Raw genomic sequence first — 15,726 nt, 5'->3', positions numbered from 1 at the left:
TGAGTCAAGAGGCAAATGTCAAACCCAGAAATGGTCGGAGATACTGTGTGAATGAACTTCTGGATTAGCTCAGGCTTTCACACCAGCAAGCTGCCACATGACAAATTGCCAGTTGTCATCTCAGAGCTCTATCTCACTCTTACAGTTACCGATTACCTTTCTGCTCTCTGCCTTTCGCTCTCTTAGCTCCAGTGGCTGCATTTTTCATTCTCCTCTCGCTCTCTCTCTCTCTCTTTTTTTTTGCCTTTGCATGTATCACACTAATGGTCGTCAGTCTCGCCCTCTTTTCCTTTCTCACTCCATCCATGGCCGCGACACCGTTCACTTCCCACTCAACCTCTATCTAATGTCCTTTTTTTGCCTGTGTTTTTTTGGCCCCGGCTCTCAGTGTAATGTCAGCAGTAAGGGTACGCACCACGTAAACATGAGACAGACCAGTGTGCTGATAAGTATCACCACCTGGTTAAACATGGCTGAGTGCGTCCGCTGGATCGCCCTGTGGAGATCGTTCTGCAGAGAGATGGTGAGACAGATAGGAGTCAATGTATGCAAATGACAACAAGCTAAGTGCTGCATTGTGCAAGTGTAAAACGAGGATGAAATGTAGCTGATGGACAGCAGGACAACTTTAAATGAAAAAAAAAAGCAGGAATATTGAAATGCACTAAAAATGAGATAGGCATTGCCAATTGCTGGAATATAAAAAGCAGCAGGAGAGGGAGGTTACCAAATAATGTGAAGCAGCCTTAGTTAGCTGGATGTCATTGGACTGACTGAGGGAGGGAATGTTAAGTGCCTCAGGAAATAAAATCCATGTTATTATTATAAAGGTTTTCTGACTGATTTACCTTTGTAGGAGAGTGTTTAAGATAAAACTGGTGAGCTGAAATGGGAAACAGAGGAGGGCAATTGCATGCCAACAAAATAGCATAATAGAGATGCTGAGATGAAAAAAAATGGACAGGGACATTGCGCTCCACTTACTATCATGTTCTCCAAAGCATGCTTGGCCAGCCAGCAATTTAAAAAGACAGGGATGAAGAGATTTCTGAAGGATGGCAAAATCACCTGTCGAGAGAAAAAGAAATGCTTAGGCTTACTTAGCTCTTATCGCTCTGTTTTCATATGTTACACAATCATGGTCTCTGGCAGTAAAGGGGGTTCTGTGCATCTTGGGATATCCTCACGGTTTCAGGTACTGGATAGTGATGTGTGATTTTTTTTCATAGGTGGGTGGGACTACAGTGCTTGAAGCCCAAAACAAATGGCTGCCTGCAGAGACTCCCCGTGCCGTCAGTGCTCAGTAATGCGTATCCTTCCACTTACAGTGATCATGAAGGGAACAGCGCTGATCATCTCCAGAATGAAAGGGACACGTAGTACCTGCTCCCAAACGTTGCCCTGGAAACACAAACCACACACAGGGGTCAGGAAACTCCATTGTCTTGGCGACCTTAGGAGATTAACACATAACAGGCCCAGTTACCACAAAGTGCAGGGGAACAAATTGATGAGCTTTTGCACCATACAATAAATCGGGGTGTGTGTTAGGGTTGTATGACTGTCTTTTGAGGAAGGAAGCAGCATTACTCAGTTTCCACTAAGCCTTTCTGCTCAATTAAGATGTCAGCCATAGCTGTTTTTATGTCTCTCCCGCCTGCATATGGCTGACCTGAATCTGACTAGTGTAGGTGGACAAGCATAGGCTATGTCCACAAGAATCAGTCAGCTCTAAATGCTAAGGTCTCTAGCCTCCAGAGCAATCTGCAGAGAGAGCGCCTTATAAGCTTATAGTTTCAGATCCAGACACACATTGATGAATTGCCTTCCCTCTGCCTGGAGAAGGGCGGTCCTCCCCAAAAGTGCTTCAAATGTGTCCATAACAGGACAATGCTGAGGAAGCCTCAAGGAGCTCTGAGGTTCTTTCCAAATGCAAGAGCAAAGGAGCAGCATCAAAGGAGAACAAAAAATGTCAATTTATTAGAGTGTACCTAGAAAATCTGCTTTTGGTTCTCTAAAAGAGATTCCTGTTTCAGGGACTACCCTAAACAGCAATGACATAAAAAACAAAACAAAACAAAAAACTAGAGTGGTGGTGAAAAAGACTTCTCCTTCGATAGGTCACATTAACTCACCAGAAATGACTACAACCCAGAATTTGACACAAACAAACAACTGAGCAGGAGATGAGGTTTGCTGCTTCCAGCTGGTGATTCTTGGTTTGTTTTATACCTGCAGATGTCAGACAGTGGCAGGGTACATCCGTGCACGTTTCCAAGGTGAGAGTTGTGCCAATTAATGCATGTTGCACAACAGCAGTAATTGAATTAATTACTCATTGCTCAATTATACCATAAATGGAAACTACTCAATCTACCAGCAAAACAGGTATAGCATTAGTTCAAGCAGGGTATGACGTCACTGAGGAGGTAGATCAGGTGGTCTACTAATTGGAAGGTTGGTGGTTTGATCTGCTCACAATGCATTCATAAGAGTGTGAATTTACTTCAATAGAATTCAAATTAATTTGATTTATATAGTGCCAAATCACAACAACAGTTGCCTCAAGGCACTTTATACTGTAAGGTAAAGAGTCTAAAATAACAGAAAGAAAACCCCAACAATCAGGCGGCCCCCTATGAGGCAGCACTTGGCAACAGTGGAAAAGAAAAACTCCCTGTAATGAGGAAGAAACCTCCAGCAGAGTCAGGCTCAGGGAGGTGCAGCAAATGATTGGGGTTGAAGGGAGGAGACACACTGTGGAGGACAGACACAGCTTAATAATAATAACTGATGATTAAAGGCAGAGTGATGTAAAATGTTCAAAAGAGTCCTTGCATAAACGTTTGTGTAAATGGGTCAGTGAGACAAGTTATATAAAGTGCTTCAAGCGTTCAAGTAGTAGTAGTAGTAGTAGTAGTAGCATAGAAAACAGTTCATTTACCATATTATTTTCTACATCCGGGGAATATCTCATAGAGGGTGCCACGCCATAGTTGCTGTTCATCTGAAAGCCACTTTGCAACCCACCTCATATCACAGATCCTCCTTTCGTGTTGCTTCTGACTGTGACTATGTGACTGTGACTTTTAGCAAATGGACATTGACTACATGGAGTTTTTTGCCCCCACCTTAGCATTTAGGGGCAGCAGGAAAGCTCCCAAAGCAGAGCTGTGGCACCCAAATAAAATTACAGCAGGTGTAAATAATATTCATTTGAGGACATTTTATCAATTGAGATAATCTTGTTTAATCCACTAAAGAGATTTTAGGTGCCAAAGAAGGTCACAGTTTGTAAGCTTCAGCTTCTTTTTTTAAAAATTAATGTAAAAATGATCTATGGTTGAAAGACAGAATACCATCACTTCAACTTTAATAGCACAGCAGAAATGTCCAGTGGACAGTCACCACCATCAAGCATCAGAAATCCATCCAAATCCCCCACATACACCACCACAAACAGGCTGGCCAATGGGGTCGTGTGAGTGGCTCACCTTGTAGCTGAGATACACGAGTAACATAGTTTCCGAAAAGCTGATGAAAGCCACAAGCACCTGCAAAAACAGAGAGCGAGAGAGAGAGTAATGTGGAGAAACAGACAGAGGGAGAGCAGACACAGAAATTAGGAGTCGCAGAGATGGGGAGCGTGGGTGGAATCAGTGGGTGTGCTGATGTTTGAGCTTCAGAAGGAACAGGTTTAAGTGAAGCAAGAGACAGCCTGGTGTCTGATGTACATTTATATGTATGTGTGGGTAACCACATTGTAACTGTAAATATATGTCAAGTAAGAATGAGCTGAAATAATGTGACCTAAATTGAATTGGCAATAAGCCGTTAAAGCATACGCAGATATTTTGACTTCTGTGCATTCGTGCATGCAGAAGTGATCAGACACAAAAATGGAGGCCTTGTTTACATGGGAATGTTACAGATGTATCTAACCTGCAGTGCCCACAGCGGTAGAGGTCTGTCAACCCAGATGATCAGCTTCCTGCAGAGGTGGGAAAAAAAGGGAAGAATGCAAAGTGGAGGAGACAGATGTCACAAAGAAAGAGAAAAAAAACAGGCAGACAATGTTAAAATTACACTAGACTAATTAAACTGTGCTGATAATACTGTATAATCATCATAACTGGATAATTATCATATTGTATGAGGTTAAAGGAAAGTAACCCCCCACTCCCACCGAGGAAAAAAAAAGAACCTGGGCTTAAGGCTGCTTGGCACGATGCTACAAGTCTACTGCCTGGAGCAGGAGGTGGCCCATCCCTTTCCTGAGCTCACTGAGTCAGGCTCCTTATTCATTTGGCGCCAGAGCTTAGCCAATGTCATCAGCCACCAATTAGATCAATAGGTCCCTGAGCAGGAGACAGGGCAAGGCCCCAGGTCCAAACACACCTCCTGGATTCTCTCTCTGCTCCTGTATATTAGATACTCTGTCTTCACTAGATCACTGTTGATTAGGCTGCACAGGCACTGCGTGCATATTATGTTGGCAGGTAATCCATACAGCTGAATCGTGATAAACGAAGGTGGATCAGTAATGTTTAATATCAACATTGTGGATTGCATCAGTTAAGCAAAGTCGCATTGATTGCATTATACAACATTTCCGGCCGGAGAGCTGGTGTCGTGGATCAAAGTATCCCAGGATGGTTTCATGGTCCTATTCTGCAGGCTAAAGCCATCACTCCTAATTAAAGCCTTGCATGCTTACCAGTCAAACTCACTCCATGGACGGGATGACGTGTTTTGTTTGGTGCAGTTAACTCCGCTCACACTGCAGGGGGTAAAACCACATGAACAGCATGAATAAGACGTCTTCATCCCAGCAGCTTTCATCAAAACTGGACTGAGCCACTAAACGGTTCAGTTTCCAGACTTGTTTTTCTCTTCCTCCATAAAGTTACGGGATACTTTATACACACACACATACACACTGCTGTCCCCTCTATTGACTTGTTGCTTTTGCTCCTGCTATCAGAGAACCTTCTTTTACCCAGTTGAGCCATCGTTCACGCCATATTGCTCACCAGTCCTGTCTTTGCTCTTGCGGGTTGTCCAGCAGGACTCGGACGATGTAGAGGAGGCAGCTCAGCACTTTTAGAGAAAAGTTGAACATTCGCACTCGCAGACCTGCAGTTCGAAAAAGAAATAGTCAGCGAGTCAAAGACAACACCAATACGGCAGAATTTATGAAGATACAATTTATTCAATGCTATCAATATCCTTGATGCATGATTTAAAAATGTGACACCGAATAAAGCTCTGCAGGATTCTTTTAAGCAGTGCAGTGCTCTTTGAATCTGTTACGATTAAAGCTTCAATGAAGACATGACACAAATTCTTAAGAAATAAATCCTCTGGGCAACTAGGAGTATTTCATATACCACTAATTATCACTACCAGAAAGCTTGAAAGTCCTTCTGAAAGTTGATTCATCTCATCTTTTCAATGTGCATTTCTGGCCAGGACTAACAATGCTTGGCCTAATGTAGCTGAAGTGCACGCGTGTAGTATATTGCCTAACTAGTAAACAACCCCTTGATAATTCACAATAAGCCAATTACCTCCCCCCCAAAAAGCAACTTGTGTATTCAGTAGAAATGTAGAAATATTAATATTACTGTACACCATCCTTGTAAATGAGCACACTGATAATCAAACCCGCTACACAGACTTTTAAGCAGGCACAGAGAGTGGACAAGTTGAATAACTGGTGATGAAGTGCAGAGCAAGAATGGCAGCACACCACACATTAAAACGAAACACGTGTTCAGCTGAACAAGTGGTTTAAAAAAGAAGACAGCAGACAAGAAATTCACTCAACCAGGGAAAGCGTGATCCCGAACACGGGCAACTTACTGGATCTTTGGTTTTTGATGAAGAACAGCTTGAGGCGCTCCTTAAAAGTGTTCTCGTTCACATAAAACTCCACCTGCACCCTAAGAGAGGTGATGGAGAGATGGGCAGAGTCAGTAATAGGCAAATGGAGATAACGACGGTACAAGAGAACCCAGAGGAAAAGTACTAGGAAACTGCTTCAGGTGACTGAGGAAATAAAATAGCTGGAGTCAAGTCATGAGACAGATGAGAGGAAGCGAGTGAAGTGCTATGAGATAAAACAGGGTAAAGGTGATGAAGAAAAACAACACAATTGAACAAATTCGACATAGAAAGGGTGATAATGATTATGTGACCACGGAAAAGTATGTAAATAAGATGCTGTGGACTGCTGCATTAAAGACTAATGGGTTTTGGAGGAAATGGTGTTCCTGCTTGTCCGCCTGCCCATAGGCCCAGACAGCTGCAGTCACTCTCGTTATCTCCACTGATTAAATATAGAGCAACAAATTACTTCCCTCTGATGTTTCTGCTGAACATGGGAGGCCATAATTACTGCTCTTTCTCCCTTTTCATTCTGGCACCCTCCTGTTAGAGGGGCCCGCACGCACACACATTACTGTACACACATGGCCCTGAAACACACACCTGCAACTGGGTCATTAGTATTATTAGACCATTCATGTGGCCATCTGACATGGATTCTTGTGGAGATATATGATGAAGAGCCACTCTTCAGACACCTCTTACATGTGTACAGACACATAATCAGGCACTGTCACACATAGACTGTATTTCCTGTCTGACCACCTCGGGGGAGAATTCTCAGTAGCTCCCCTTTCATCCTATGGAGGGAAGAGTGGATGACTCAGGTCGAGGATAAAAACGCCAGGCCCGGCACGCCGGTGGTCTCACACAACACAGGCAGATGAAAGAGAGGCAGAACAACTGTGGTCTATTCTCCTGTCTGCAGGAAGAGGAAGAGGTGACTGCATTGGTGGCGGTGGTTGAAGAGGTTGTGGGGGAGCCTTCCCGGGGTTCCAGAGTGACGTTATACCACCATGAGGTGCACACAAATCAAGATAAAACTACACACCTTCCCAGCAAGGGGGGGGGGGGGGGGGCTGCTTGTTGGGGTGGGGTGTAATTGTCGTCTCTGTTACTATGGCAACGCAGAATTCAGTGTCTTTTTCCTTGCCTCTCTTATGAGCACATGTGAGCAAACACACACTTGTGGAAAGTGTTCAGCCACCGGAGCTGATGGCCCCGCTGCAACTTGTCGACGGTTCCCTGCGCTCTGAGCAGATTGCTGACAATAATGCTTTCACACACATGATGAAAAACACACAAAAATAATAGAAATCCAGATGAGCACGGGCTCGCGAAAGCCCAGAGATGTGCAACGGCACCGTATTGTTTGCAATATGGATACTGTCTCCCCCTGTGGAGTCAAACTCAGTGTAGTTAGTTAATTAAACTTTAGTCAACAGTTAGTTTTACTGTTGAAAAAAACAAAAAAAAAACAAAAAACAGTTAGTTTTACAAATTATAACATGTTTACTCTTCGTTAGTAATGTTACAATTTACGATATTATGTAGTGAGAGTTCAACACTGTGTATTTTTTAATGATTACAATGCTATTGTAGTTTTCTAGTAAAGGTTTTACTGTATTATAAGTGTATCCTGTCTAACTCCTCAAAGGTGGACACTTGGGCACGGCACTGTTGGCATCGTATTTCAATTTACTGGGTCCACTTGAGCATCAAAGTCTTTTTCCTAAACCACAGACAAGTTGTTTTAGTTTGTAAATCTAAATGGTGAGTGAAAATGAAACTAATTAGTATGTAAAAAAAAAAAAAAAAGTACATTAACTGCTATCTAGAATTTTTGGATGTAGACTGCTGCCTCCACCCATTAGCCAACTTACATTCTCTTTAAAACTCTGGGAGGTGCGTGTCGTCATGATAAAAAGTACCCTAGCTCCACATTTTGGACAAAAATGAAAGAACCAATCTCGATAAAAATATGTAACCAGTTTTCAGAGTATATTATTTTTTTTGTCCTGTGATTGGCACTGACTGGAAAAACAATCCAAAGCTCAGCAAGTAACTAATAATTATTTAAGAAATGCAAATTTATATTTAAAAATCTATTATAAAGTGTAATTAAAGTGTAATTAACATAACATATTCCACATTATTAACAATGGCTACTATAAAGTGTTAGACTGGATAATTCAGCTGTACATGTGTTTAGTGACAATAAAAGGCATTCTATTCTACAATAACCTTATTTGTGGTTAAAGTTTTATATCCAGTGTCAGGTCACATTACTGTGCACTTTGCCATCTTTTAAGGGTCACTTTTAGTATTTCCAGTCAGCTAGTGTTGGCAGGTCTGGTGGACCCACTGCATTTTCGTGTTAAATCAATACACCCCTTAACAACAATTTATGTAAAAAACAAACAAACAAACAAAAAAACTAACAGATGTTTATTTTATTAGTGGTTAATATTTGGAATTTGCCTCAGTTAGATAACATTTATGAATAAAAGTGCTGTTCTTTTTTTTTTTTTTGATAAAATGTTTTAGAAACTGAAAAAATAATCCTGACCTAACCATCCTAACAGGTAGGGAAAAAAACGTGTTGATCTTGAACAAGTATAATTAAAGGAAGGGTTCTTAGCCCTACTGAAATTTATTTCTTTGAAATAAATTAGAAGTGAATCATGTTCATGCCATATTACATATTAGTCCCAACAATGAATAAATGATAAATACTGATCGATAAGTAACAACTCAGGCAAAGCTATTTATTTATTGTGTCCCACCACCAATTTGCAGCAGGGACAAAGCGTGACAAACTACAGATGGTTTCTGCAGACATACAGCAGGCCATGTAGAAGGAGGACAGAGTGTGGACAAAGGTACACGGAATCAGTGTAGTCCCAAAAACCACACGTGTAGTGTCAATGTGTGTGTATAAAGTCACTGAAAGAGTTTTATTTTATACGTTTGTCACAGGAAATGAGCCAAAAACAAGAAGTCTGAGGTTCAAAATGGTAATAAATTGTGTCATTTTTCCTTTTGGTAAACAATGAAAACAGGTTTACCGGAACTAAACATGAGACACGGGTTAATTAAAATTGGTCAAACAGCATCTAAGACACTTTCTGCATTGCTTTCATATTTCAAAAGTAACCTTTCTGATTATGTCTAAAGCTACACTATATTCTAGTAAACATCAGCTCCTCTTACATTCTTGAGTGGGGCTTCTTTTGAAAAGCTCCACTGTGCCAAGTTCCTGGTTATCATCCTCATAACAAAAAAGGTAAACACTCAAATTTTTACTTTCCCTTGAACTTATCTGGCCTTTTACAACCACATACATCTCAGGCTGCACTTTAAGATCTGACGGTGACAGTGTTTTGCTCTCCTGCGCCAAAACATTTTTATCGCCTGTTTGTTCTCATCTTAGGACAATTTAGGTGACATACGTTCTTAAATCCTGCCATCTGAGTATTTATTCATTCCAGAAAGTCCTCAAAGCCTCTTCATATTTTGTGAGACGACAAGAGGATAATTTCAGAGGTCATTCTAGCCTTGATGTATTTCTCTAAGCAGAAGCTTTTCCACTTGAGTGTACAATAGAGGATGAAAAGTAAAGTGGAAATATAGCCCAATAAAGACTTGAGCCGTAGGATAGATTGAAAGTCGGGAACTTTAATCTAAGGGGAAGGTGGAGGAGAAAAACATATTAAAAACTCATAAAGAGCATTATTTCAAAACAAAAGACAAGCAATCACATCACGATGATACCCCTGGGCAATAGCCTCGTTCCCGCCCCAAGGCCTTCTAAAAAAGTGAAATGAAAATAAACGATTAGATAATTGTGGGGGAAAACTGGTTTGGCTCATGTTGTGCAGAAAATAACATATGTCACTGAACTGGGGAACAGCGAGATTCATCATGAGGGAGAAACTCCCATAGAGGTCCTCTCCTCTCACTCTCTGCTCTGACGCTCCTTCAATAATGTTGATTGATCAAGCTAATTATTTACAACCAGCGAAAATTATCTTTTGGAGTAAAACTAACAGCTTTAACAGCTGGAAACAAGAGCACGTGACTAAAGAAGCATTACAAAAACGAGCCTGGAGAGATTTCACATTTGCATGGACGTGTGTGACGGGGAGGCAGAGGGAGAGAGGGAGGACTGAAATACAGACAGATAAATGTAGTTAAACAGACGCAGACAGATGGACAGACAGACAGAAGGGGACATGCGGAGGAGGATCTCTGAGAAACACAGAGGGGGGGGGGGGAGAGAGAGAGAGAGAGAGAGAGAGAGAGAGAGAGAGAGAGAGAGAGAGAGAGAGCTGAACCTCGTTCTCCTGCTGCTTCCACCCATGCCTGAGCTCCATAATGACACAGCATTGGCCGTCTAATGACACAGTGGAAGAGACTAAAGAAACCCAAATCTATGCGCACAAAGCAGCACAACATAGGCTCATTACGACCTCCACACTAAAACTCTGAAATAATAGTCATACCAGTGACAGAGAACAAGCAGGAAAATAAAGTAATCGAGGCAAAGATTCTATCAGGGAAATCAAAGCTTGTTATGTTTAATGAATGAAAAGATGATGCCTTTGGAAAATTAAGTCCAAAGAAAATATTAAAATGTGCTTTAATACACGAGAGGGGGAGTTTTTCATTGGAATACACATAAAAAAAATTACACTAGCTGCTTGCAATGAAAGTCAATAACATATAATGACATTTATACACTCGTCCGACACTTTATTAGGTACACCATGATAGTAACCGTTTGAACCTCCTTTTGTTTAAATTCTTCCCAGCACAGATTCAGCAAGATGCTGGAAACATTCATCAGATATTTATTCCCATATTGACATGTAGCACCACACAACTGCTGCACATCCATGATAGAATTTCCTGTTCTACTACCATACACTGTGCATTTACCCATTGCAACACATCCCAATGGTGGTCTGCTGGATTGAGCTCTGGTGACTGTAGAGGCTGTTACCAATTAGAGATGATTTCATGTTATACTGTTGGAATAACATGTCATAATGTGGTCATAATTCATTCAGACCTGAAAACATTTTTCCAATTTTGAGGACCACTTTTGTGAATTGGAGCTTCGGTTTCCTGTTCTTAGCTGAAACCCTGGCACTGGGTGTGGTCTTATGCTGTTGTAGCCCATATGCTTCAGCGTGTGTGCATTCAGAGATGCTGCTCTGTATACTTTGGTTTTAAATTGTGTGTATTTGAGTTACGATTGCCTTTCTATCACCTCAAAGCTGTCTGGCTTTTCTCCTCTGATCTCTGGCAACAATAAGGTATTTTCACCCAGAGCATTGTACCTCGCAGGATATTATCTCTACTTTAGACTCATTCTCTGTAAATCCTAAAGATGGTTGTGTAGGAACTTCCCCATAAATCAGCAGTTTCTGAACTCTTTATAACAGCTCACCTGGCACCAAAAAACTTGCCAAATTCAAAGTTACTTAAATTGACTTTCTTTGAATATTAGCAGGCTGTCTTGAGCACGTTTATAGGCCTCAGTAGATTAAGATGTTGTCATGTGATTGGCTGATTATATAGTGTGTATAGAATGCACATCTACCTCATATAAAGTTAGTCTTACAGTAAAACATCGGACAGTATCAAGGATTGGAGTACTCTGCCAGGCATTTTAAAGAAGAAAAACTCCATTGCTGCATTTATTATCTGGATTTGGAATCGCCCAGACTGGAAGTTACTAGAATATTGGAAACATCACCAAGGCTACATGAAACAGCTGGAGAATAGACGAGCTGATGCTGCTACATTGCAAGCCCCAATCCGAGCAGCAGTGAGGAAACATCCACCTGCTGATGTGACCGACCAACGCTCGGCTGGAAAATCTGTTTGAAAACTCAAACAGGACGACAGCAACTATTTGCTCCTCTTGTCACATGCCAACATGCCCTGAGCAATGCATGTGGCAACTGTATGCTAGAGCTGCCTGTAGTGTATGTTTAGCTTTGGCTAATTTTAGTTGTTTGTTCAGTCCCTGCACAATGAAAAAAAGCCCTTTGTCAGAGATTCTGCTCATAATCCTTTACTGACAGAATTTCAAATAAGTAAGCAAATAATGTTTCCTTAAAATGACTGAAAACTAAGTGACACCAGGATAATAAGTAATACAGTGGATTGTGCTTCGGATTAAAAAAGAAAGTATAGATTTCAGTTTTGCAATAATAAAGCTCTAAGAAATCCCCAGGAAGACTCCAGCCAGTTAGATATGTTAGTAGGATGAGGGTTAAAGCTGCACCTAAATATTAAAAAAGCCAAACATCCCAGCATCTCAACAAGCTGCTGAGTTTTGCAGAAGAGATTTGAAACCTCAAGAGTCCCATTTTCCTGCTTAAAAAAAGGTTAAATAAGTATAAAAAGGAAAGAGCTTTCCAGAACAATGAGAGCTCATGCTAGGATAACATGGGTTATCTCATGTTGTGGAGTCCCACCAGACTGAGAACAAGCTGTCATTAAAGCAATGGGTGGAAGGGTGGAAACTAGATATTCTGTAGTTCACAGACTTTTTTTTTTTCCCACAGTCAAATCTTTCCTCAAATTGTCAAGCTGATGTTCCAGCGATTATAATCAGTCTTATTATACCACATTTTTTCTCCCTACTGTAAGGACTATGGCTACCAGCGCACACGAGAGACTGTGAGTCACACCTTTTCACAGCAGACTCCAATCTGCGCATGAATTAAATGAGTAAATAATGATCATTTTCAATGGCAGTGATAATACTCCTGCTAAGTTAATAATTTTTATGTACACGAATGAATAAAAACCTTTTGTATTTTACAGGCCTGTAAGAGGAGAGAGCCCGTGGACACTTGTGCCAGTCGGTTTGAGTTAATCCAGCTTCGGCTGCTCCGTCCTCGTGTCACAGCAGGGATGCTCGGGTGTGTTATTGATGGCTCAGTTCTACTTAGTGGAGGTGCTGCTTTTATGCATGCTGCCGTAGTTAGTGGGATGCTAAAGAGAACCGAGCCATTGTTAATTCCACCTGTGCTTTCCCTACTGTGATAAGCCAAGATGTCTGCTGGGTAAAAGGTCAGTGATGGCTTTTCCCCCCCTTTTTCTTTGGAACTGGGTTTTTCAATCCAGTCCAATTCAATTTAGCTTTACTGGCATAAGCATAATTCAGACACATGATGACTAAAAAAACCAAGTAAGCTGCTAAACTACAGGTGCACCTGTTGATTACTTTACCTGAACAACTCTCAGTAAAAACACTTTACAAAGGTTACAAGTTGTGCATCCATTCAGGCCACAGATGCATCCTTTAATTACACCTTTTTTCCCCCCATGAGGTATTTAATAAATACAGTTGCTTTACTTTGATCAGTCCAAATTGAGTCCATCAGATAAAACTACAGTGCTAAGCAAAGAGCAAATGATCGTCCTGGCAGACAATTAATAGTCCTGAAGCACTTCCAAACGCAGGTGACATTTACACAGATCAGCCAAAACATCAAAGCCTCCAAAAAAGCTCTGACCTGTTGGGCAATAGATGAGGAACCTCTGGGGGTGTCCCGTGGTGTCTGGCACAGACACGCTGGCAGCAGATCCTCCAGACTGTGCTTGTGTTTCATAGCACAGCAACACGACTGGCTTGATATTTACAGGCTTGGCTGTTACGCAGCTTTTTGGGGGCAAGTGCGGGCCATAAAAGACATCATTGCACATTTATTTTCCCATACAATTGAAGAGGTTTAAAACTGTCAATTCATCCCTCAAACCTCTAAGACGTACAGAAGAAGTGCTAGAATCAATAAAATGCTTTTAATCTCTAAAAGGATGAGAGCAGCGCACACATACAGCGTAAAGGTTTTTAAGGAAGGTGTTCCCATTGATGCAGCCATTACATGTGTTTGACAATTTTGAAGTGAGGTGAAAAAGAATACAGAAGAGATTGGAATGAGAATATGTGTCCATATCCTTGCTAAATGAAAATCCATTTCTTGTGGTTAAAAGGTTTTTTTTTTCTCTAAGACCTCAATGCAAGAGATAACACGGACTGAGGAATGATATAAAAGATGCAGCCGTTTCCGTTTTGCCCCTCTTTCTAAATACCAATCATAGCTGTTGTGAAATTGATTTTACCACTCCAATGAACAAAAAGCTACGCTTTAATTATCATTCAATTATGACCGAGGTTTTAAAAGTGTTGTCTTTTTATTGTTTGTTTTTCACTCTGTAACTGAGGGGGAAAAGAATCCACACATGTCAGTGCCATGACTGATTCTCAGTAGATATTTGCCAGGACAAAGAACAGCAGGAGCAAAGGGGCCATCGTTTACAAGAAATGTGCAAGGTAATTTAAAGCATACTGACAATAAGAAAATAGCACTGGAGTCTTTGGTCTGAACCATTTCCTGAGCAAACTCTGGTTTCCCACTGATTAAAATTTGATACATATTATCTGTACGCATGATTCAGCCATCATCCACCGCTGCTTCCTAGTGTAGTCATCTTACCTCACCCTTTCCTGAAATTATCATCTGCTGCTTATTGCTTAAAGGATCTGCTGACACATAGATGCAGTCTGTTTTGTTCACCTGAAGGAAGAACAGAACATGATGGTTCATTTTAAAGGTTGAATTTAGAGAAATGCACCTCCTCTGCCTTGGCACTATTTCCTCACTAAAAAAAAAAGGAAAAAAAAAAGAGAGACATTAATTTCTCTTATCATGAAACAAAATATAGGCTGAATTGATGCAAGTCATTAAAAATCACGCAATGCCATCCTATCTCCCAAGTCTCTTAAGATTACTTTAGTTTCAGATATGCTCAGACATTTAGCATTTGATTATGTCAACATAAGATATTCATCTTTTTTATTGCCAAATAACCACTTTGAAGACGACGTGAGATGCAAAGAAGAGTGAAACATGAGAGGAATCATCTCTCTTCACTGTCCCTGGGGCTTCTTGGATTTCAAAGATAACTCCTGAGGTGTATTAAGCTAACATAGTTTGGGAATAGGGGAGCTTCAATCAGTGGACAACTGCATTTGTGATCTCCCACAATAGTGTAGCACAGCTTGCTGCCCCCACTGATGCCATGGGACCTTCCAGCAACATCCAAACACGGCAAGAGCCCAGAAGCGGTCAGGCACATGCTAGTCAGCTCTATGGCTGTGTTAGCATCCACAGCAGGAAGGCACTTAAGTGTTGACAGCACTCATCTAAAACTGAAAGGCTGGTTAGGGAATTCAATCTTGTGGTTACTAAGCTCCAGCGGTGGGGAAAAAATAAAAACAAATAAAAACAAATAACCATGAATCTAGATGACCATAAGAGAAACTGCCATCATTTTCTTTCAATAGTGTTAAAAAATGCATATCAAATACAATAAACCAGAGCAGAAACTGCCTCTGTAATTACTATATGATTACTATTACTATGTTACTATATTAGTTTTACATCTAGAAAGAAATCAAAAAGTGGTTTTGAGGTTTAGCTGACTGTGAGTTTCTTTTTATATGCATCTATAGATCCAAAACTGCTTTCATTTTAATATGACAGTTTTTTTGAAGGAGAATAACGATTAGAAATTAATTTGAAATGAACCACTAATATGCAGATCTTGAACCTCCTTTTGCCTTCAGAGCTGCCTTAATTCTTCATGGCACACATTCAACAAGGTGCTGGAAGTGTTGCTCTGAGAGTTTGGTCTATATTGGCTCAATAGCCTCACACAGCTGCTGCAGATTTGTTGGCTGCACAGCCATGATGTGAATGTCGTGTTTCACCACATCCCAGAGGTGCTCTGTTAGACTGAGCTCTGGTGACT

The 15,726-nt window shown here is 41.0% G+C and overlaps 1 protein-coding gene across 4 annotated transcripts in view; it reads right to left on the bottom strand.

The window, feature by feature from the left end:
• Positions 1-15,726, bottom strand: part of kcnt2b (potassium sodium-activated channel subfamily T member 2b) — a 47,052-nt gene that overhangs the window by 24,592 nt on the left and 6,734 nt on the right. For 3 of the 4 annotated variants that reach the window (XM_082529705.1, XM_082529702.1, XM_082529703.1), the window contains exons 2-9: positions 5,866-5,945; positions 5,034-5,136; positions 4,718-4,780; positions 3,943-3,991; positions 3,495-3,554; positions 1,327-1,401; positions 985-1,068; positions 416-510 (exon numbers count right to left, since the gene is read on the bottom strand). In XM_082529705.1, coding sequence (XP_082385831.1) covers positions 416-510; positions 985-1,068; positions 1,327-1,401; positions 3,495-3,554; positions 3,943-3,991; positions 4,718-4,780; positions 5,034-5,122 — 515 coding nt within the window. In that variant the 5' untranslated portion in view covers positions 5,123-5,136; positions 5,866-5,945. Of the gene's footprint in view, positions 1-415; positions 511-984; positions 1,069-1,326; positions 1,402-3,494; positions 3,555-3,942; positions 3,992-4,717; positions 4,781-5,033; positions 5,137-5,865; positions 5,946-14,408; positions 14,490-15,726 lie in introns of all 4 variants that reach the window. The other variant, XM_082529704.1, reaches the window with a different exon arrangement.

The sequence above is a fragment of the Aulonocara stuartgranti genome (assembly GCF_965226115.1).
Source record: "Aulonocara stuartgranti genome assembly, chromosome: 4".
Lineage (NCBI taxonomy): Eukaryota > Metazoa > Chordata > Actinopteri > Cichliformes > Cichlidae > Aulonocara > Aulonocara stuartgranti.
Note: the sequence above shows the minus strand (reverse complement) of the source record. Positions and strands in the feature narration are given on the sequence as shown.